This window comes from Pleuronectes platessa, chromosome 20 (assembly GCF_947347685.1).
Source record: "Pleuronectes platessa chromosome 20, fPlePla1.1, whole genome shotgun sequence".
Lineage (NCBI taxonomy): Eukaryota > Metazoa > Chordata > Actinopteri > Pleuronectiformes > Pleuronectidae > Pleuronectes > Pleuronectes platessa.
Window position 1 is genome coordinate 14095029 of NC_070645.1, and position 21657 is coordinate 14116685.

The window sequence follows — 21657 nt, forward strand, 5'->3', positions numbered from 1 at the left end:
CAAGCGAGAATTCCCTCGCGTGATGTTTCTATAGCACAATATGTATGCATGCGTGCATGCATGCATGGATGCAATCCCCTCCCATGATGTTTCTATAGCAGAGTATGTAGGCATGTAATTCCCTCGCGTGATGTTTCTATAGAAGAGTATATATGCATGTACAACAAGCTTTTATCTGCAGAAAGCACACCTCAAAAGAGAGAAACCATACATTAGTGCGCTGTGGCCATGAGATAACATCCTGCATGCACTGGGGCTTGACACATCAAATAATGTGATTAAATTAATCACGATGGACGCTTTCAGGCCTCTAATAAATTTTTTATTACAAATTTAAAATAACATACATTCTACTTTAATAAAAACCAATAAATGAGAACCTCTCTTGTCGTTTCTCTGGGGTTGTTCCGGTTTCTTTCCCTTGTACCTTAAAAAAACCTAACCCCCTCAGAGTTGTGCAGTCCGAGTAGTTTTCCTGAGCGTTCGGCCAGATGCACCCTTCCGTGGAGAGGTCACTGCCTCCCTGAAGTTGGCAAGTAGGCCTCGCTTCACCTTTGGCTGCATAGGAGACTTCTGGGAGAACTTGGCAACTTCTACCTTCAGGGAGGCAATCTCCCGGTCCTTCTCAGCGTTCTGCCGGAGGAAGTCCTCCACTGATTTTGTCTACAAATATTCAACAAACATAAAAAATGATTTCCATTCTGGGGACATGTCAAACAGCTGAAATTATATAATTCTTGAGGCCATTTTAAGTGCAATAAAAATTCTTGATGGATTTTCATACATTTTATGTTTTCCTGATTCACTTGCTGCCCTCAAACCCTTGCCCCACTTTGCACATGCCTACTTTTAAAGGATTTTTACCTGATCATCATAGTTCTTCTGTAGAACCTCCAGATCCAGTGATTTCTCCAGGAAACCATCCCTGACCTTCTGGAGCGTTTGACTTAGCTCCATCAGTCTTTTCTCTAGAGACAAAATCAACTGAAGACCAAATATTTTCTGTTGAATCAAAGTGACTACATATGTAGATCGAGCACAATATTGACCAGGAGTCATTAAGTTCTTCAGATTTTGTGATTGTTACCTCTTGTTTATCCTCACAAATCCTCTCGATGGCACACTTTTCTTTGAAAAGCCTTTTGTGTCTATCGTCTCCTGTGTGGATATAAAGAGAGATATCTACTATTATGGCGAGGCACCACGGGTGAATAGGGTAAAAGTGTTTACTGATAGATATCCCCATGAAAGTTTTCAGAAATGTTGTATTTATAGACAAATAAATTAAAATGTGATTAAGGAACATTTCCAGAACAAATCTAAATGTTGAATAAACCCAGATTCAAATGTTTTTTTTCATGTTATATTCACAAATTAAGTGTTAAGAGGGGATTTTAATCTATAGATGCAAAGGAGTAAAATAAAGAGTTAGAAGATTTCTCTCTACTCATCTGAAAAACTCGTCCTATAAATCGAAAAAACATATCCACAAATAAACATAGATAGCAGAGACAAAGTTATATTTAGAGGACATTTCCTCAAAGAGCAGCACACACTCACCTGCAGCTTCCGGCAATTGGCAAGTCTGACACGACTGGTGTACTGATGGAACTGAACACACTCTTCTGCTGTCCATCTCTGACACTTTACATCTAAGGGCCTACACACACACACGGTAAGATCCAATTCTGATGCTTAAACAACTCCAAAAACTTGGTTTGATAACACAACACTGGACATTACCAGGCTGCTATAAATCCAGTCTATTATTTGACAATTCAGCATCACATTCGTTTATGCTTACCATAACCTGGTGATTTGAATGTGCACATCTGATATTAAGGCTGACCTGTTAACAACATACCTCTACTTTCTCCTCTTCGGCAATGAACTCATCCAGAGGTACGTAGTCATCTTGCAGATTGTTCATGGCGCTCTGGTAAGCATGCTCTTTGATGGCATCCTTGTACATCTCAAACGTGTTCTCCAGCTTTTCTTGGTAGCTCTCCTTCAGCTCATCAATTCGTCGACTAAACATTTAAAAAGTCTCTGGCTTTACATTAAACAATAAATGACAATAAATAAATGCATGCATTGAAGGCTTATGTATTCTACACCAATCAGATAAATTAGCCAAACAGACTGAAACCACACTTGCCAGAATAAATAAATTTGACATACCTGCGGAGTTCTTCACTCTCCATGAGCTGCTGTATCATTGCATCTCCCATTTCCTTGCGAATCTCCATTTCCAGCACCAGGTTTCTTCTCCTTTCAGCCAGGAGTTTTGTTCGGAGGCTTTCAATCGCATTCACTAGCTCCTGAGAACGGATGAAAATAAAACGTTTACTCAAGAAATGGGCACTCTACAATCCCCAATAAAACAGTATTGGATAACTTCTAATACGTCTGATATGTGTATGCAACTGTGTTTGAATGTGATGTGGAGCAGTAGTTTTTACATTCTGTGGCAGCAAAGACATGTCGGCCTCATCCTCCTCATCAAGCAGCTCCTCTTCAGACAGGTAGCTCTCCAGGGCCTGGTTGTCAAGCATCCCGTTCCTAATCAGAGGTTTGCCATCGCGGCCGACCAGACAAGGAGCCAGAGATCCCAGAGGTTTGTCGGGGATCACCTGCAACACCTTCAGCCAGAAGAGCAGAAGTTATTGGTGCACTGCCTCATCCTACAGCCCAATCAGATTCGTTCATGGTCTGATTCCTCTCACACCAACATGTCATCAGACGGACCTGTTTGGCCACGGCAGAGAATTTCATTACGTGGAGAGTCTCATCATAGGTGGAAGCACACTGGTTGATGTTGACGATCATAGACGATCTTCCTTTGCCACAGAAAACGGCCTGGAAGAGCTTGGTGAGTTTGCTCTCTCGGAAGGGAATTTTGCTGCTCTTCATTCTGAAGAAAGCAACAGTACAAACCATTGACTGAATATGAAAAATGGACGACATGACTGCTCCCCATATTTTGTACAACAGGAGGAAGTGGAAAAGTGCCTTCCATCTCTCTATGCAGTCTATAATGCAAACCTACCAAACTATTCCCAGGCCATGCATAGTTCAACAATCAGCATCTCCAGTAATCTGCTATAGTAGAGCACAGTTTAAACATCGGGCATATTTATAAATTGACTGTACCGGTCCGTCTGATTGTTGCGCAGAGCAGTGATGCACTTCCCCAGAATGAGCAGGGAGTTGTTTATGTTTCCCGCCTCTTTCAGCCTCTCTCCGAACGTTTTGGTTTTGTTGCATCTTTCGGAGCCAGCCAGGTCACACAGAGAAAACCTGAGATACAAACATATTTTTATTGATTCCCTGTATTAAATCTCTGATCCTGCACGAGTATAGCAACACCCATGCTCGTGCATGATTAATTCTCTGATCATGCACGAGTATAGTAACACCCATAGCCTCATGTAGGCCAACTAACATTTAAGATGATTCTCATTTAATGTTGATTCAGATATGTTAATAAAGTGGCAGCAATTTTATTAGATAAACTATGAGGAAAATGTATGCAATAGTATTTCAGTATGTAAAAGTGAGTATGCTGTGGTTCAGGAGATGGTGCAGTTCGTCCACTAAACAGGAAGTTAGTGTTACGATCCAATGACGGCTGTACTGGTGTGAGGGATGCAGGATAGGAAAAAGCATTACATATACATGCACTGTTTGAATGTGTAAAGCACTTTAAGTGGGCATAAAGACTGGAAAAGTTAAAATTTTACAGTATGAAGGATGCAAACGAAAAAAGTTCAAATGACAACTTCACAAAGTACTTACTCTGACATCCTTTTAACTTCATCGTTGTCAATCTGGAGTAGCTTCATGGTAAAAATGCTATGGCTGTATTGAAAATTGGTATGGATTTAGAAAACAAAGGATGAAAGCATTTATGGAAAAGATAAGGTGGAATCAAAAAAGAGAGATTGCCTTCGGCTTGAGGACTGGTTCATCTTGGTGGCTGCAGCGCTTCTGTTTTTATTCCCAAACTGCAGTAGTTTGTCTGCTTCGCCCAGGTTCTGGATGTTGATCCATCTCAGATCTTTAAAAAATGTTAGGTCATTTTAGCAACTCTATTAGCAATATAATATAATAAAACACACACAAGCACACACACACAGCCTTCTCCAACCTACCTTTAACGTAAGCATTTCCTGCACCGTCGTCGCAGACGCGAAGAGAAGCACGTTTCTTGGACTTGGAGCACAGGGAGAGTTGAAGCAGATCATACACGCACTCGTTGTAGATTTCAAAGAATGCCACCCATAAAGCAAACTGGCTTCTGCCTGCTTCTGCTGGTTTAATGGCCAACGATAAAGAAGTAAGAACATAGAGAGCACAGAGGACAACACCAACACCAAGAGTCCTGCAGTGGCACCTTTATAGATTCGCTGTGGACAACTGAAATTGTACGATAACTCACATGTTCACTGTGTTGATTTAATGAAGGCTACCTGTTTGTTTGTAGGACAAAGAGGAGGATGAATGTGAGGTGGAAGGAAAGGGTAAACACGCTGACCCAGCACTGGCTCTGAGGGGATCACACTCCTAAGATGGAGGCGAGTACAGAAACATGTTATGACGTTCTTGCAGAAAGCACTGTGGTTGCTGTGGCTCATTCCCCAGCAATGTTTTCTGTTTTGCAGATCTGAGGAAGCATGAAGTCCTTACATCTTTGACTGAAGCAAAAATGGCAGCTTTAGCGCTCCTCTCCCTCTTGACTTGGTCAGAATCCAGGTATTGTGCGTCATTCCTTAGGTAGGGTTTCAGGTCCATGTCTTCGTACTGATCGGCTCCGATGTGCTGGAAGGTGGCGTCCAGCACTCGAGGGAGTATCCCTGGATCTTTAGGGGTCCCTGAAACATCAAAACACACTTAAGCCTTTCACCAGAACTTTACAGGACTTCTACAGCTCATAATCATGTTCTTGTGTTCCGGTTTTGTTTAACCTTGAATTGTGAAGGTTTTCCCAGCGTTGGTGACACCGTAGCTGAATATCAGTGCATTCTTTCCATCCAGGAAATCAGACATTTGGCTTTTGACAGTGTCCTCAAAGAGCTCAGTCTGTGTCGTCTCTGGTCCGAAAATCTAAAATTCCACAAGTTAAATATTTGTACTTTGTAGCCCATTACATTTCTTGTATTAATATATTGCATTAGAAGCTCAATAACTAGAAGGGAATTGATCCAATCAGAGCAGGCAGATAACATTAGACTTTGCCTCATGCAGCAGCATCACTGGTTAAGAAAATCTCACAGTTTGGGGTCAATAAAGGAAATCCATCCAAAATGGATTTAGGAAGTCCACCGCTAGGACTCAGCCATTATGATGTGGTATACTGTTGCATTAGGGAAAAGGCTAAACGCATCATGTACTTTTACTTTACCGACTAAGTAAGTAGTTAAATATACTTAATCAACTAGAAAAGTTGAAATGGTTCTTTTATTGAGTACATTTGTCTATTTATTTTTACTTTAACTTAAGTAAATTGTTTTAGCAATTCGTTCATCACTGCTTGAATATTTATGGCTGCTCAGTCACCAGTAATGATTGGACGGCATCCTTTTGTGTTTAGGAAAATTGACAGCAGTTCTCAGGTTTGCGGTGCTGCTGACCTGTGTGAAGGAGAACTTGTGGATTGACAAGCCGATGCCCTTCTCGCTGCTCTTCATGGTAGCGGAACCCTTCGGTGCATTCAGAGTCACCGTCTGGATGTTTTCAATCACCACACAATCCTGAGAGAAGAACATCATTACTCAGGCCTCAATGAGGAAAAAGCAAGTCACACAATGCCAGTGAAACTATGAGAAGCGGTAGACGCTTTGTCTGCACGTACGGACTGTTCACAAATTATTAAGAGGGATAAGAGAAGGTTGATGTACTTTAATAAGTCAAGTTTTAAAGTTTATTCATCTTAGATCAATTGGTGTCAAAATTATTGTTAATGAAAATAAATAAAAGCAAACGCTTTCATCATATGAATGGCTGTTGTGTGCACCATGTGGTTTAGCCCTGTATCTTTTGTAGTTATCAGTGACAGAGCAGCATTTGTTCTTTATCGAACAAATGAAATCAAAGTAAAGTAGAATGTTTTGTATAAAAAAAAAAAATTGTTAATCCAGGTATAGTTCCTTAAATTCTACTAACTCTGATGTCATGAAATCAGCTTCATTGAAAAAGACACTCAGGTGTTTGATCTCTAACACATTAGGCTACGTATACTATTTCTATTAGTTCTTCAAATTATAAATTGAACTAAACAGTTAAATCCGACAGCAAAAAATTAAAAACTGCACCGCCTACAAAAAAGGAAAACTTTTCAATATGAAAGTAGCTTTCAGGGGCTTTGCTCCTACTTTATACAACAATAAATCAAATTGATTGAAGTAAATCCCATTGCTAAAGTTGTGTTGTATTATATGACCAGTAGTTATTATACTGAACACAACATGGGCTTGATGATCAGATGGTTTACCTGGTCTTCGTTGTCGGACAGCTCCACTTTAGAGAAGGGCCTGACTCTGAGGTAAACTCTCATCGTCTGTTGCTCGGCACCACCTGACGTTTCAGTCTGTGAACAAAGAAGAACAGAGTCAGACTGGAAACTCACCTCAGAGCACAACAGATGAGGTTTAATGCTTTACTCTGGACTTGTTGGATCAGTGAATCACATGGTATCAGTTAAAATGATCAGTGAGTGAAGCGTGGTACAAAAAACTTTACCTGTAAGGGTGAAGTGCTGACAGTAGGAAGGTTACAAGTCATATCCATGTCTTCAGACTGATGAATGGTCAGATCCATAAATGTACTCATCTTGAAACTGTTTGATAATTGATGTCATTCACTGACTTCAGCCTCTATAAACTGCACAAATAAAAGCCGCGACAACCTCTTACTCCAAAAGAGACAATTCACAAGATTTTAAGGTCTTAGAATGTAGGGTTAAAGCGTGATGGACTCTACTGCTCCGCTCATGTTCTCACATTGAAGATCAGGCGCAGCTCCTCATCACTTTTAATTGAAGGCAGGTGGGAAGGGAAGGACTGAGATCTGCTCGACTCAGTTCAGTTATTCACTGTTTAAGGCTGGTCACCTACTCCACGGAGGTTCTGAAGGATTCTGCAGCAACATATCCGCAGCTTGAACTATTTGCAAGCTTGAGGTATGAATCCAAAGATGGGAGAAAAATGATCATGTGAATGTTTTACAAGATTATCATTGATATAAATCACCTGGATACACTTTTGACTCATTCTGTCAAAGAAGATTCAAGTTCATCCATCGTCCAGCATTATCTTTTTAAACAGGGGGATTTGGTCCTGTAAAAGTTCCAAAAAGGAAGGTGACATTGCTGCATTTGAATTAAGATAAGATAAGATGCATTTATTAGTCCCAAACACATGCACAGTCATGCAAAGGCACACTCATGCAGGTAGGGAAATTTAATCTCTGCTTTTGACCCATCTGGTGGACACAATGAGCAGTGAGCAGCCATGTACGACGCTCGGGGAGCTAATGTTGGGGGAGTAAGTTGCCTTGCTCAGGGGCACTAGACAGGGTAGGGAGACTCTTGGATTTTTGGAAAGGTCAATCCAAGTTCGTCTTTTGTTGTCTCTCCGTGGAGTCGAACCAGAGACCTTCTCTGCCCATAGTCCAAGTTTCTGCCACTAGACCACCGCCTCTCCATAACGGAAAATTGAAAGCCAGCTTTGTCCAATTATGTGAAACCATTTGAACATAAAGGAAAGCCAGAGTGTGAGGATCAGTGTATTTTATTTGCACAAAAAGAAACCGTATCAGTTCAAATTAAATAAGCAGCTTGCAATAATGATTTAGGTGAGAAATTCACAGTATAGAGAATTGGAAAATATTCCAATATACAATTTGTCTGCTGTGGCTAAGGGGGTGGAGGTTGTCCAACATCCAGGTTGATGGTTCAGTTCTTCCCCTCTGCATCCTGATGTGCCCATGGAAAAGACAGTGAACCCAAACACTGGCAATATACAAAAGCGATGTATGAATGAGTTTGCAAATGTAATTTGTAGTTCATAGTGCTTAGGCCATCGTGAGGCTAGAATAGCACAATAAGCTTAGCATCTGTCCTTTTATTCAATCATCACTGTAGATGTATAAATGTTTGGCATTTTAGATTTCAGAACCAAAGATTTAGTCTGTTGCAATTCATAACTGAATCTATATGTCAACAATTCACCACTTATCAAATACCAGTGAAGTTAAGCACAGCCGTTATGGTTCATGATTGAATTAATTGTGGCATAAAACCATCAGATTACCGTTTAATATCAGTCACTCATACACATCGAAATGTTAAGAGGCCAAAAACACCACATCAGTTTTCTTATTTGTTTCTTTAATGAATCATCAGCATTGTTTATGCGTCTGCGATGGTAACTTCAACCTCTACACCAGGTTCAATGCTGATGGAGGTGATCTGCTTGACGATTTCAGATGGGCTATGCAGATCGATCAGGCGCTTGTGGATCCTCATCTGGAAGCGATCCCATGTTTTGGATCCCTCACCACAGGGGGTCTTCCTGGTGGTGATACGCAGAGTCTGGGGCAAGGGAGAGAGACAAGAATTTAGCTTGATCCAAATGAAGACTCTTAATAAACAGGTAGTATACCTCAATCTGACTGTACCGTTCCTGTGTGGCACAGAGGTCATATTAAAACTGTTTTAAATTAAGAGCATGTACTGTGTTACTTGCATGTTTTAGTAGGAAGTGTAAATTGTACACAGTTCAGACTCTGCTGTTTATGCCTGAGCTATAACAAATACAGTGAGTCTTCAAATACACAAGTGTGTAGAATACATTTTTAGCATTGTACACTTGATTTGACATACAAGAGAGACCAGTTGTTTATAATTATCAACAAAGGATTTTAAGACAGATGTGAAAAGCAGGAAGAGCAGATACAAAACTTTAAACATAAAAAAAAGGCAGAGATTGAAGAGCTTATTTATTTCATTTTTATATTAGTTCAAACAGCATACATATCTTGATTCAACACTGCACAAGTGTCCAGTGGTCATCTTGTGTTGCATGCAGAACTCTTAAATTAGTTTGAAAAATTGTGTTGTAGCCTTGCATTAGAGTAAATGTCTGGCCAGTGTCCTTCAGTACCTTGGTTGGCATACGGACAGGTCCCTTCACCTTCAGGCTCTTTTCCTTAGCACCACGGATCAAGTCTGCGCAGACTGAGTGACAAAACAAATTCAAAGTTGAGGTGGCAGAAAACATCAAATCACTACATGATCTTTATAAGCATAGCTCAGAATAGCGTATTACTCGTCACAAATTATACGATGGCATTTTTATCCTCATTGCTCTGGTCCATTATTCAGTCTCTATTTAATATTTTAAGCTTAATTACCCTTCTCGAGAGACTTGACGTTGCGGCTGGTGAGGGTGATGCGGATGCGATGGATGGCAACCTCAGCCTCCACAGGTGCTTTACCAGTGTCCTTGAAAGCCTGTTTGTGCAGAAAAAAAGAGTTATCAAAACTGTATCACTCAGAACACCCAGTGAGAGGAGTAATGGTATCTTGTGTACATATAGATGCTGATTAGCAAAGCAGTTTTACAATTAAAAATATTGATTCTGTTCATTAAATCATAAGACATTAGAGAGCTGTGAAGTTGCTGAATGAATTTCTTAACCTCAATTTGCTCCAGATGCATTACGACTTTCAAACCCACTTGATATTTACGTAGTGACATGAACGCAGCACCGGCTAAACAGCACGTGGTGCCAACATTTTTTAAATAAACTATTAAAGATACTTTGTAGGTCAAGTTGTCCATTAACAATTGGGTTTATAATAAGAGATTCTCAAGATTTCTGAGAGCTAGCGTTTCTCTCGTCGCTCGTTTAAAGTCGTGGTCTAAGTAGGATGAGTTGCCTTGTCAATGACAACTTCCTACAGACCTTAACGTCTAACATTTCACTAATATGAGTATTATAGTCCGTTGTATACGCCTCGAGTCTACCGTTTTGATGATCCATTAGCATGAGAACAAGACACTTCATTTTTTAAGTATTACCTTCAATAATATACATCTCGTGCATTGTTAAGTTTGCCGATCAGTAGAGTTCAATCTAAAGACTCACATGAGACAGTTTAGTTTGTGGACTGGATCTACAACAGTAACATTACACATAACATCACTAAAGAGTCGGCTTTGTGAACGGGTTGTGGCGGGACGTATAATTCCCGCGACTGTAGCTACCGGTGCTAACGTTAGCTTCGACACTCCGTGGAATTCTTAGTAGAAAATTCGCATATAAGACGATAATATCTACATTTAAAGGTTTTACAGGACACAGCCATGTCCTTGTATGAAAACCACGTACCATTGTGATCACTCCTGACCGACTTATTCGGAAGAAATCGAAACGAACAGCGGTGAGCCAGGAACGTGCACTACAGCGTGGGCAACTCTTCAGCAAAAGAACGAGTAGAGGCCGGAGCCTGCCTTTGTACGGTCCATCCGGGTTCCTGTGTCTTCTTCTTTAGTTTAACTTGAACTGTGAACCACAGCGACACTTATCGGTGGTCACACAATGCTGCAGGTTCTCACTGCCCTCAACTCCAATGATACTGACACATCCGTTTCGTGCGATCAAAATAAAAATGTAAGAAAAGTGAAAACAGGAAAAGGGAATTGATTAATTTTCATGTTTTGATGACCAGTTCTGTCATTTAATCACAGACATAGTTCGAATAGTACTGACCATACTATGCACTACATACTCCCTCACTGCAAGGGAAAGCTAGCCACTCAACAAAATCTAAACTGTTTGCTGTGCCGGCTCTTAAATGGTGGAACGGGCTGTATTGTGTTTTAAAACAGACACATGACTTGTACTTCAGCATCTAGCGTTTAGAAGTCAAAGCTAAAAAACACTGAGGCTTTTGTTTTGAAGGGTGATAACGGAAGTTGAGTGCTTTGCTGTGATTTGCGAACGAGTAACGGAACCGGGGCTGTGCCGGTACGACAGGTCGCCACTGTTTGTTTTGTCGGAGCAAGTTTTTGCAGAGAGTTTAGTGAAGTGTGTCAGGGAAGAAGAAACGGACGGAAAGGAAGAAGAAGAGCAAGAATAAGGATAAAGAGAAGATGAAGGACGGTCATGCTCCCGGAGACTAAACTTTATTTCACCGTGCGTCATGATTTCTAAACACAGGCCGCCGAAGACTGACAGCAGAAACTTTACTGAAACCCAAATAACTTTTAATGGAGACGGAATAACGCCGCAGATGAAGAGATGAATTTTGTTGTGGCCGCCGATTCCCTGCTGCTTTTCCGTGCCTGCGATGAGGGTGACTACGAGACGGCCCGGGGCATCCTGGAGCCCGGAGCGCCGAAAGACTCCGGTCGGCAGAGCAGGCTGCGGTCCGAAGCGGGCTCGGAATGCTGCGCTGCCGCGGACATGTTGTCTCTGGTGCCGGTGGACTGCACGGACGAGGAGGGCAACACCGCCCTGCAGTTTGCCGCGGCCAGCGGACACGAGAACCTGGTCCGGTTCTTGCTGCGAAAGGGAGCCTCGGTAGACAGCCGCAACAACTACGGCTGGACCCCGCTGATGCAGGCTGCCAGGTAGGTGGAACTCTACATTGTGTTCTGAAGTGATGGTAAAACCAGTCACACCAAAGTCCATTCAAAATCTGCTAAATTTAGTTGTTGGTGTAATGATGAATTACAATGAGTATAACATGGCGGAACTTATCAGATGACACTCTTTAATTCGTCCAGTAGAAAACACTTTCAATAAAGAAGACTCTCCCAACACCCAGATATGTTTATTTTCTATTTTCTTATGTCGAGTTCTATATATTTGGGTTTAGATATGTATTTTTGTTTTTTTTGTCTATAGCAATTTACAATAAGGTTCATGGTTAAACTCTAAAATATCAAGCAATATGTTATAATATGCCCTGTTCTTGATATATTGATTTGTGTTAATCAACCAACTAAGAGTCATTGCATTTCAATACCCTAGAATAAGAACTTAGCATTCACATCAGGAGCCAATACTCTTCTAGAGTCCATCATGAGTCAATCAAATTTTTTTCAACAGCCAGATTCTTAACCCTCTCAGAGTTGATTCAGCTCAAAGAGGAGAACCAAACTAAAAATCTAATGCATGACGAAACATCTTAATCTGGGGGAAACTAAATATTTTAGATCCCCTCCCTCTTTTATTCTCCTGTGTCTCCTTTCTCCTGCCAGATTTGGTCACTTGACTGTTGCACACATCCTGCTGGAGAACGGAGCTGAGATCAACGGACGGAACAGACTGGGAGCGAGTGTCCTGACTATGGCTGCCCGTGGGGGACACACTCATGTAATCAAACTGCTCCTGGAGAGTGGGGCCTATGTGGACGACTATGATCATCTGGCTGTCACTGCAGAGGCGGTTTCTAATGGCAACAACAACAACAGCTGCAGGTTTGGGGCTGTTTTTTAGGCAAACACTTAGAATAAAGCAGAATTCAGTTTAGAGATTAGAATTAAATGTTCAGTCTCTTACTGGTCTGAATCTTTTTCCCACAGTGCGGCTGGTTTTGGAGGTGGAGAGGGCTGTCCTGAAGGAGGAAGTTGCAGAGAATTCATGGACATCACAGCCTTGATGGTGGCGTGTCAGTTTGGCCACGAGGCCACGGTGCGCCTGCTGCTAGAGTGGGGCTCTGATGTCAACTTCTCCCAGAAGACCACTGGCTGGGGACCACTCATGGTGGGAACCATCAGTGGGAAGGTGAGACTAATGACAAATGGTTGGTTGGAGGAAGCAAAAGAGGAAATGGACAACACGTTTAATTTTTAATTGCATGTGCCACTTACAATAGGATCGGCGTACGTTTTGACTTTACTCATAACAAAGTAACAGCTAAAGTCTAGATGGAGGAATATCTTGGCACTGTTTATGAATCTAACTTCTGTAGAAGGAAAACAATAAAGTTGGGTCTGTTTTGAAGGTGGTTGTAGCTCAGCAGTTGGTGGAACGTGGAGCTGACCCAGATCGAATCAATGTTCTGTCTAAAACGGCATTTGAACTGGCCATGCAGCTGAAACAGAGAGACATCAAGGCCTATCTGGACTCCATCACCACTGTCCGACCACAGACAGGTAGGAACCCACTCCCAAGCATGTTTAAACACAGTAATGTCAAAGCGTGCTACTGTACTTGGTTTACAGTGTATGTAAAAAATATATAGAGTGTATGAAAAAGGCAGCATTGTGTTGACTACTATAAAATCATTGGTGAATTATTATACTACATGGTAGTATTTATGATCATACAAATGAATAATTAAAAGAAAAAAAACTGAATACAATTTAAGAACATAAATACAATAAAATAATTTATCAAAACCAGGCTAAAGAGAGAGGATTAAAGCTTGAGTTTGAAGATCTCAACACTTCCAGCTGTCATCAGGTCGTCAGGTAGAGTTTTCCAGTGACTTAGAGCATAAAATCTGCCTCACCAGCACTCATACCAGAGGACCTGGGGAGCAGTACTGGTTCACTGTTAACAGACATAAATGCTGGTGCAAGACCGTTTAACAAGAAGTGTTGGTCTGTCTCTACCTCTTATGTGTGTGCTGCCACAGTTAGAGTTTAGGAGTCTTGCATTGCAGTTAACACTGAAGTGAGAGAAAAACCAACTGTCTACCTGTCTTTGATGATCAAAAGCTCTTCTGAGCAGAGGATTTAGGACAGTTTAGTTGCAATGTCACGTGCAGGGATCTTTCTCTGTTTTAAAGTAGTGATTATTGTTTCTGTACTTAACCCCCCCATTCACACACACACACACACACACACACACACACACACACACACACACACACACACATTGATGGTGCTGAGCCATGTGGAGTCTTGGCCAGTAGAACTGTTGTTTAAAATGATGTCAGACCTCTTTTCTCCTCTCAGTCTTCGCTCATTTCTTCACAGATGACGAGAGACGAAGACCAGATGTGTTCAGCGCCCTGAAGTTGGGTAATTTAAATTACAGTCATGTCCTATTTAGCAATGTTAAAGAAAGTGATTATAAAAAATTCCTTGACTCGCCCATTTATTTGGATCAGCACCAAATGTACAAGGGCTGAAAAAAGACTACCCCTATGAAACCACATTTATTTTAGCTGGATCTGAATTTTTATTATGATCTGCACCAAACTGCAAACACATAGATATCACTCCCCTAAATATGGGACAAGATCCATAAACTACTCCCTGGGGAATCTGTGAAAATGGCAGAAAACACTAAATCTTACAATGTTAAAAAAAAGTATGTAAAATAAGGCCTGGATCTGCCTTTTTTTCCAAATCTGTGCCAAAATTGAATTAGTTCCTCTCTGTCCCACCCTTCTATCAAGTTTTGTGGAAATCTGTTCTGGAGTTTTTGCGTAATCCTGCTGAGTGAACATAGCCTCCTTGGCAGAGATAAAAAACAAAATCCCAAGTAAACAGCATTTTGGCTGAGGACATTGACAAGAAAACACAGTAAAGACCATATATTTGTATAGAAACTAACTATATGTATGTTCTATGCTGACTCAGGGAATTCCCAGCTAGTCAAAGAGATCTTGGAGGAGGATCCTACTCAGGTGAATTCATCCAGCCAGGAGGGAGCGTCACCTCTGATGATGGCAGCGGTGAGCGGCCAGTTAGAAGTAGTCCAGCTGATGGTGGAGAAAAATGCTGACATAGACAAACAAGACGGTGTCCATGGGTGGACTGCACTAATGCAGGCCACCTATCACGGGTAAGACAAGGCAAATGAGGGATAATGGTGATAACCTGTTACCAACATTTTAATTAAAATAATAAATTGATCATTTAATGGATCACTCTATTTAGTAAAAACAGGGAATTTGATTGGATATGTAAATTGATTATGTACTTGCGTACATGCTCTCCTCTCTTCTTCCTTCCTTCCTACAGTAACAAAGACATAGTCAAGTACCTGCTGAGTCAAGGCGCTGACGTCAACCTTCGAGCTAAGAATGGATACACAGCCTTTGATTTGGTTATGCTGTTGAATGACCCAGGTACCCACACTCATTGCTCTGTTCTTCGGTCCTTCATGAAAATGTTTAACTAAACAAAAATAAATATTTCTGAATTTAATATGTGATATTTGATTTTGAATCTGAGACATTTTTTAAATGAAAATAACAAATATGTTTTAAAATGTGATTATTTGTTTTAGTAAAATAATTTTAACTAAGGGCCATTTGTTAACTTTCTCCAAAGCTTTCAACCACATCATGATCTTCCATTGTCTTGAATATTAGTATTTATATTAGTGTTTCTTAATAGTACCGTAAATGATTATCTGTGACTGATAATTTCAGCTTGGGCTATGAAAGTTGTGATGGAGGTTTTTCACACCAAATTATTAAAACATTAATTTGTGAAAATATATCATAATGATAAGAATCATTAGCTACAGCCGAAATAATTTGTCCCAAATTTCACTCAACTAACTCAATCATCACTGTTGTAGGGTTTTGATTGAAAAGCTGTTGTTTAAATGGGGACTTCAACACAATTCATCCATAAAAAAAGACAACAACAAAGCTGAAATAATTTTCTAATGAGATTATGACGGACTTGTCTTTATTGTTACAAACATGGAAGGAAACACTTGACCAAATCTCTGCTGTGTAGTTTCAATGATATTTGATTATCACACTCTAAATCCTCACTTTTCTTTTTTCTGTGTCGATGCTGGATTTTCTCAGACACGGAGCTGGTGCGTCTGTTAGCATCAGTGTGTATGCAAGTCGATAAAGACAAGTCAAAACACCGTGGCAGAGCCTTAGTGACACGCTCAAAAAGTCGTCAGTCCCTCAACAACGTCCCTGTGCCACCCGATGACAAGGGAGGCCTTAAGGTAAAAGACACACCCTGCTATTTAAATATTCTGTGTATTTGTTAACGCTGTAAATAAAAAATCATCATTAAAAGGTATATAAAGCATATATACATGATCCTTAAATGTTTGATTGCACCCTCTTACAGTCCTGGTGGAGTAGGATGTCAAATAGGTTCCGGCGGCTGAAGTTGACTCACACCCTGAGGCACGGCCTATCGTCCAATCGCCTGGCTCCATTCCCAGACGATGCTGAAAGTTCACTGGATGCAACAATGAAGGCGAGTAGAAAATCTGGTGCCGTGACTAACGGGGCGCAGGTGCCAACTCCAGCCCTGGGAGGAAACGACGTCAGCACGGCCTGGGCTGTCAAGAGCAAAGATACTGGTGAGCCATTGTGGTAACGTCGATCGGTTCGACATTAATGACGCCATATGTTTAGTGTAAATGTAAATGTTTCATATGTACATGAGCCATGTGGTGTACATAATATGACAGGCAAGAGAGAATGTGTAAATGTGCTGTATGATCCCTTTTCCAGGTCTTTGCAGGTCATCTTCAGAGAAGGAGGACTTCCTTATAACCACACTGGTAGGAACATTTATTTTTAATTGTGTTTCATTGTAGATTTCATCAAACTTCTTTGACAAAATAAATTACATTATAGAACCTCAGAAAGTTAAAGAGCTTAGCTGGACTTGTTTCAAACACATTTTATGGCGTTTTGTGTCGTAGAATACATTTGAAATTAAGTAACTAAGTCTGACGTAGACTTAGCCTGAGACAAATATTAGCTAAGCCGGACCCTGAATCTTTTTTTGTGTCCGTACCCACGTCTTCTCCTGATTACAGCCAGGTTAGGTGAAACAAATCAAGTAGATAGCCTAGCCAATGTGACAGAACCTGACCAAAACCTGAATATCAACAAAAACAAACGGATCTGTATCTTTCAGCATTTATCCTTCCATAAGGTCTGACCAGGGACCCTGCCTGGCCCACCTCTGGCCTGTTTACAGGTTTACTGGACGGATAGTTTAAGGAAGAATGTAGCCAAATTATTGGGTGTAGATTGCTTTGCAAAAATGCTGTCTAAATACTTCCTGAAGCATCTGTATATGTAGATATGGATGGGGTTTAGTGTTAGGATTTGCACTTTTTTACAATACGCATATTATTATTAACGGTTGTTGTATAAATAAAATTATTCTTGTATAATGTGTTTTCTATCTCCTGTAGTTGAGAAGTGGTGCGCCTTTGACCCGTCTGCCCAATGACAAGCTGAAAGCTGTGATCCCTCCCTTCCTGCCTCCATCTAACTTCGAGCCGTGGAACTCGGACCGTTCACGTCTCCTCAGGGAGGGAAAGACTGAAGCGCCACGGCTACCCATGCCGCCCCAAAGGAAACTAAACAGTAGTGGAAACTCAGATATCGTGAGTGTTTGTATGTGATGGAGTGGAGCTTGTGAAACCCCTCTCTGCATTTCGGCATAATTTGCTATCATCTCCTCCTCTTTCCTTTATTTATCAGACGTCTATCAGTCGTGTGGTTAGCAGGTCCATGAAGTTCCCCATCATCACAAAGGGGCCCTCATCCTCCTCTCCTTCTAACTCTGGTCACTACCACTCCCCCCACTCCTCCGGTGGCTCCAATGGAGTGGCAGGGCTCAACCGGGACTCTCACAACCGTTCAGGTTCAAACAAACACAAATCAACTGCAAAACACAGCCATAATCTACAAGCATTAAATCTAAGTATGGTACGTTAACTATTATCCTTTCTCTGACTCCCTCCATCCACCAGGGGGCAGTGCAGACAGCGTTCTCTCCCAGATAGCAGCCCAAAGGAAGAGAGCAGCTGGCCTTATAGATGTGAAGGTCCAAGCTCCAGAGAAGCAGCACAGCCAGTCACAGAGCCAACCCACACTGCCAGCCCCAGCACCTGGCCTGCCGCTGCCTGATATCAGCCTCCCTGACATCCAAACTCACACAAGCCTGGTCGCCTCCGACATCCACTCAAGAAGGGTTTGTGTTGTGTTTCCTTACTGATATCACTGTGACAAGTGTGTAGGAAAGGCCAAAGTTGACATGTCAATCAAGGGGTGTTACTGTCCTTCTTTGTTACTTTGTAGAAGATGGAGTTGAAGAAGAGACCTCAGTCAGGGAATTCCTCCACCTCCAAGAGCACGTCCCCCACCTTGACACCGTCTCCTTCCCCAACGCCAAAGGCTCCTACTGGGCAGGGAGACTCTCTGTCCTCAGCCTCTTCCCATCCTCGCTCCAAGAGCAGTGGAGGCTCCAGCAGTGGGACCATCACTGATGAAGGTAACAACACAGTGAACTCAGGGTTACTCAGGAATTATTGTGTCATAGTAGGGAGACGAATAGATGTTGATAATCCACTAGGGGTGGACGTAACACCTGTGTCATAGTCATCACCATCGTGTCAGTGCACCATGACATGGATTGTACAATATTTTCATCACTGTCACACATCGATAGCCTAATCATAAAAAATAAAGCATTTTATTTCCCCCAAATGTTCAATTGTGGTTTTAATATTGTCCTTTTACAGTAAAAACAAAATGTTCGTACGCATCTTACCTTGTCACAATGTACTGGAGTCAGGTATCCACACTCTATTATGCAAGCTTTGTCACTGTATCATCAAAGCAAAAGATGGCAACCTGTTCCACTTAAAAAAAACTCATGACCATGAATTTGAGGAAGCGACCCGCACCAGATCTAAAAACCAATGTGTCAGCAACCTACCAGCACCAGTGGAGCCTGTCCCAAAACCACACTGTGTCACTTTTGGCATTGTGAACCACTTCCACAATTTAACGACAAAACCAGTTACAGAAAGAAAAATATAAAAAGGTGAAAAATTCTGTTATTAATTCTAGATCGTATCACTCACCCCCTCAAAATAGGGGTCAATAAAGAACAAACATAATGTATTGGAAATAGAAAAAACAATTTTCTTGTGCTGTATGTGCTAAATTATTTCTGCGAGTCTTTGTGATTGACAACTTTATGATTCCAAAGTTGCTTGTTTATAAGTTACATCAATGTAAAACACAGTCAAACTTAGTTGGTTAGACTTTTAATGCAACTTTATTTTCTTATTATAAGAACGCCTAAAACATATCTCTTTACATCTAAACTTCTATCTATAGATAAAAGACAAAATACTGAGATGCATTTTTTTTAGCCATATGGCCCAGTTCGACCAGACACACAAAAAAAATCCACCGGCCACATGTGCCAAGTTTTTAGCACTTACATCACATCATAGATTAATTTTGTCTTTGTTTTTTTGGGAAAAACAGATGAGCTGTCAAGTATCTTGAAGAAACTGTCCCTGGAGAAATACCAACCCATATTTGAGGAACAGGAGGTATTCTTTATTTTGCGTCCAAAACATTTTCCTTCATCTATAAAGTCTGTTTTCCTCCTTTGTTATAGTAGAGTTTGAGTTTTTAGTTGTCAGTGTGAAGCGAAGTGTTTTCCCCTGACTGCATCACTGAACAGTGTCCATCGGTACTGCATGGAACGCAGTATTACAGAGTTATACTTGTGTTAAATGTTTAATTCATAGCATGTTTCATATAATCTTTTGACCCTTGTTCTTCTTTTCCCTTCTTCTAGGTGGACATGGAGGCGTTCTTGACTCTGACAGATGGCGACCTGAAGGAGCTGGGCATTAAAACAGACGGACCCAGACAACAGATCTTGGCAGCCATATCAGAGCTCAATGCTGGAAAGGTTCATTTAGTTCAAAATAAAATATACTACTATGCTATGTGTTTTACTTGCAGTGGTGTTTACAGTGCTCTCCAGTCCTCTCTAATCTGAATGTATGGTCTTTCCACTTCAGTTTTCTCTTTCATCATTGTCTTTTAGCAAACTGTTTAGCCAGCAGAGACAGATCGAGTTATTTTAAGCAAACAACTTACATGGATACTTTAAAAACAGACACTTTTTTCCCTTCAAGAATGTCATATTTTCCTACAAAAAGCTGTGTATATTTGTTGGCTGTCACCAGGGTCGAGAGAGGCAGATTCTTCAGGAGACCATCCATAACTTCCAGTCGTCCTTCGGCAGCAGCGCCAGTAACCCGAGACAACCAGGTGAACCACGCTGTGAGTGTCAAATGTTAACACTACGTTTTGCACTCTGTTGCACTGAAGCGAGTACATGCAAAGACAAAATCATAATCTCTCCCTCTACCGCTTTATCTTCTTCTCTCTCTCCGCTTGTCTTTATCAGCTCCAACAGGTTGGATGAGGCACCAAGTTCGTTCCTCCAGCAAGAGGTAGCCAGCAGCCTGATACTCGGGAATTCACCGAAGGTACTTAAAAATAAGAGTGACGTTGCTGCTGACGCATAACCAAGGGGGAAATAAAATGGAGTTTCCTGGACAACGTTGTCTCAGACCACTAGAGGACAATACAACAAAACGAACCAAGCAGGCCCTGATACCCTGCTTTTAGGGGACCAAACTACCTTTGTTTTCCTTTTGGATCTTAAAGCAGGAGCGGTGTGATGCAGGGCTGGCTGAGTCCAGCAACCTGCCTCGGTTGGACAAAGTACGCCATGTGTGGCAAACTGCTTGCCATATTGAGTCGGTTGTCTCATCGAGTGCTAATGCAGCACACAATTTATATGGAGAGGTTACAGAGCAGTAAGTGTGAGCCTGGAGAGTTTGTTTTTATCTTATCTGAGAAACTTTGAGAGATTCAGCATATGTATTATGTAAGTGGTCAATCAGGTGAAAGATAGATTATGCGTTTTATATATATTATTACCTAGTAATAATGTGACTGTCGACCAATGTAAATGACTGAAAAGCTGCAGAATGAGGAAAACTAATGAAGAAAGTTAAAGTGATAAAGCCAAACTATATTTTTAGTCATCCAGTCTTTTCGACAGCTTTCTTTGTTGTTGTCTTGAATGTCTTGATTTCACGGACCATTGAGTAAATATAGGATTTTCTGTCAGGAATGTGCTGTTATGATGTAATAAGTAAATGTTTGTTTTTTTACTGTTTGAGATCCTGTTGGACTTGAGGTGAGAAGATATTGGCAAACACATTTTTCGGAGCATTTTACAAGCAGTTACATTTTTTTTTTTTTTTGGAAGAGGTACATTACGCAAAAGTTTCCACTGAGCTTGTTCTATGTTTGTGCATCTGGCTCCAGCATTTATAAGACGTTGGATCGATATTCAGACAGATGGAGCCGCTATATCAGGTACTTATGATCCATGTCTTAAATCCAAATGATGGGCTGTGATGAAGGTCAGGATGGGTCGGTTAAATATCAGATGACAGCATATCCTGTTTAGTCATCTAGTGTGTCGAGAAAACATGAATAAGTACACTGTGCTCTTTTTAAAGGGACTCTGCATGATGACTTGAAACAGAAATCAAATGTGTGTCCAAAGTTAAAACTGCAAAAATGAAACAAATCGAAATGAAACAGAATTTATTGTTGCTTGGTTTGAAGAGGTTGGTCCAGCTCTGCTTGTAGTAAAATTATACTGAATGTAAAAACAAAAACAATAATGTAAAACCATCTGTATGCCACAAGATGGCAGCGACCTTCTTTGTTGCAATAAAAGACCACAGTGAAACTGACGAGATGTAGTGACCGCTTTAAGACCCTTCTCTGCATATGTTCAGACTAAGGGCTCTTCTTCAGTCTGGCGACACATTAAAGTGAAGAAATAAGAA

General features: G+C 41.0%; 3 protein-coding genes across 4 annotated transcripts; 1 reads left to right on the plus strand and 2 right to left on the minus strand.

The window, feature by feature from the left end:
* Positions 1-386: 386 nt before the first annotated feature.
* Positions 387-6831, minus strand: zgc:56231 (uncharacterized protein LOC406257 homolog). The gene is made up of 18 exons (XM_053412789.1): positions 6742-6831; positions 6494-6589; positions 5634-5753; positions 4968-5106; positions 4690-4874; positions 4473-4566; positions 4155-4310; positions 3949-4060; positions 3799-3861; positions 3154-3300; positions 2749-2914; positions 2451-2642; positions 2182-2321; positions 1865-2030; positions 1555-1660; positions 1088-1185; positions 865-984; positions 387-663 (listed from the first exon to the last, which is right to left on the minus strand). Exons 1-18 carry the CDS (start codon positions 6829-6831, stop codon positions 448-450), a joined length of 2406 nt encoding a protein of 801 aa, XP_053268764.1. The 3' UTR covers positions 387-447.
* A 1537-nt stretch (positions 6832-8368) lies between these two features.
* rps20 (ribosomal protein S20) lies at positions 8369-10555 on the minus strand. Its single transcript, XM_053412292.1, has 4 exons — positions 10396-10555; positions 9415-9514; positions 9165-9238; positions 8369-8593 (listed from the first exon to the last, which is right to left on the minus strand). The coding sequence occupies exons 1-4, from the start codon at positions 10396-10398 to the stop codon at positions 8411-8413; spliced, it is 360 nt and encodes a 119-aa protein (XP_053268267.1). The 5' UTR covers positions 10399-10555; the 3' UTR covers positions 8369-8410.
* A 449-nt stretch (positions 10556-11004) lies between these two features.
* Positions 11005-21657, plus strand: LOC128426025 (ankyrin repeat and SAM domain-containing protein 6). Of its 2 annotated transcripts, none has more exons than XM_053412882.1 (18): positions 11005-11639; positions 12273-12491; positions 12597-12798; positions 13019-13169; positions 13998-14042; positions 14607-14811; positions 14991-15097; positions 15794-15945; positions 16074-16311; positions 16466-16515; positions 17161-17355; positions 17453-17615; positions 17725-17945; positions 18053-18245; positions 19253-19320; positions 19572-19688; positions 19969-20065; positions 20193-21657. In XM_053412882.1, the coding sequence occupies exons 1-18, from the start codon at positions 11308-11310 to the stop codon at positions 20240-20242; spliced, it is 2805 nt and encodes a 934-aa protein (XP_053268857.1). In that variant the 5' UTR covers positions 11005-11307; the 3' UTR covers positions 20243-21657. The 2 variants fall into 2 exon arrangements, with proteins under 2 accessions (XP_053268857.1, XP_053268858.1); XM_053412883.1 differs by having other exon boundaries at positions 19969-20053.

Coding starts and splice junctions, on each gene's coding strand:
- LOC128426025 (XM_053412882.1), top strand. CDS start 11,308: ATGAATTTTGTTGTGGCCGCCGATTCCCTGCTGCTTTTCCGTGCCTGC. Junction 12,799..13,018: donor TGGGAACCATCAGTGGGAAG/GTGAGACTAATG, acceptor TCTGTTTTGAAG/GTGGTTGTAGCTCAGCAGTT. Junction 16,516..17,160: donor ACTTCCTTATAACCACACTG/GTAGGAACATTT, acceptor TATCTCCTGTAG/TTGAGAAGTGGTGCGCCTTT.
- zgc:56231 (XM_053412789.1), bottom strand. CDS start 6,831: ATGAGTACATTTATGGATCTGACCATTCATCAGTCTGAAGACATGGAT. Junction 4,311..4,472: donor TTTGTCCTACAAACAAACAG/GTAGCCTTCATT, acceptor TTAAACCAGCAG/AAGCAGGCAGAAGCCAGTTT. Junction 2,031..2,181: donor GAGAGTGAAGAACTCCGCAG/GTATGTCAAATT, acceptor TTAAATGTTTAG/TCGACGAATTGATGAGCTGA.
- rps20 (XM_053412292.1), bottom strand. Junction 9,239..9,414: donor CGTCAAGTCTCTCGAGAAGG/GTAATTAAGCTT, acceptor TTTGTCACTCAG/TCTGCGCAGACTTGATCCGT. Junction 8,594..9,164: donor CTGTCCGTATGCCAACCAAG/GTACTGAAGGAC, acceptor CCCTTGCCCCAG/ACTCTGCGTATCACCACCAG.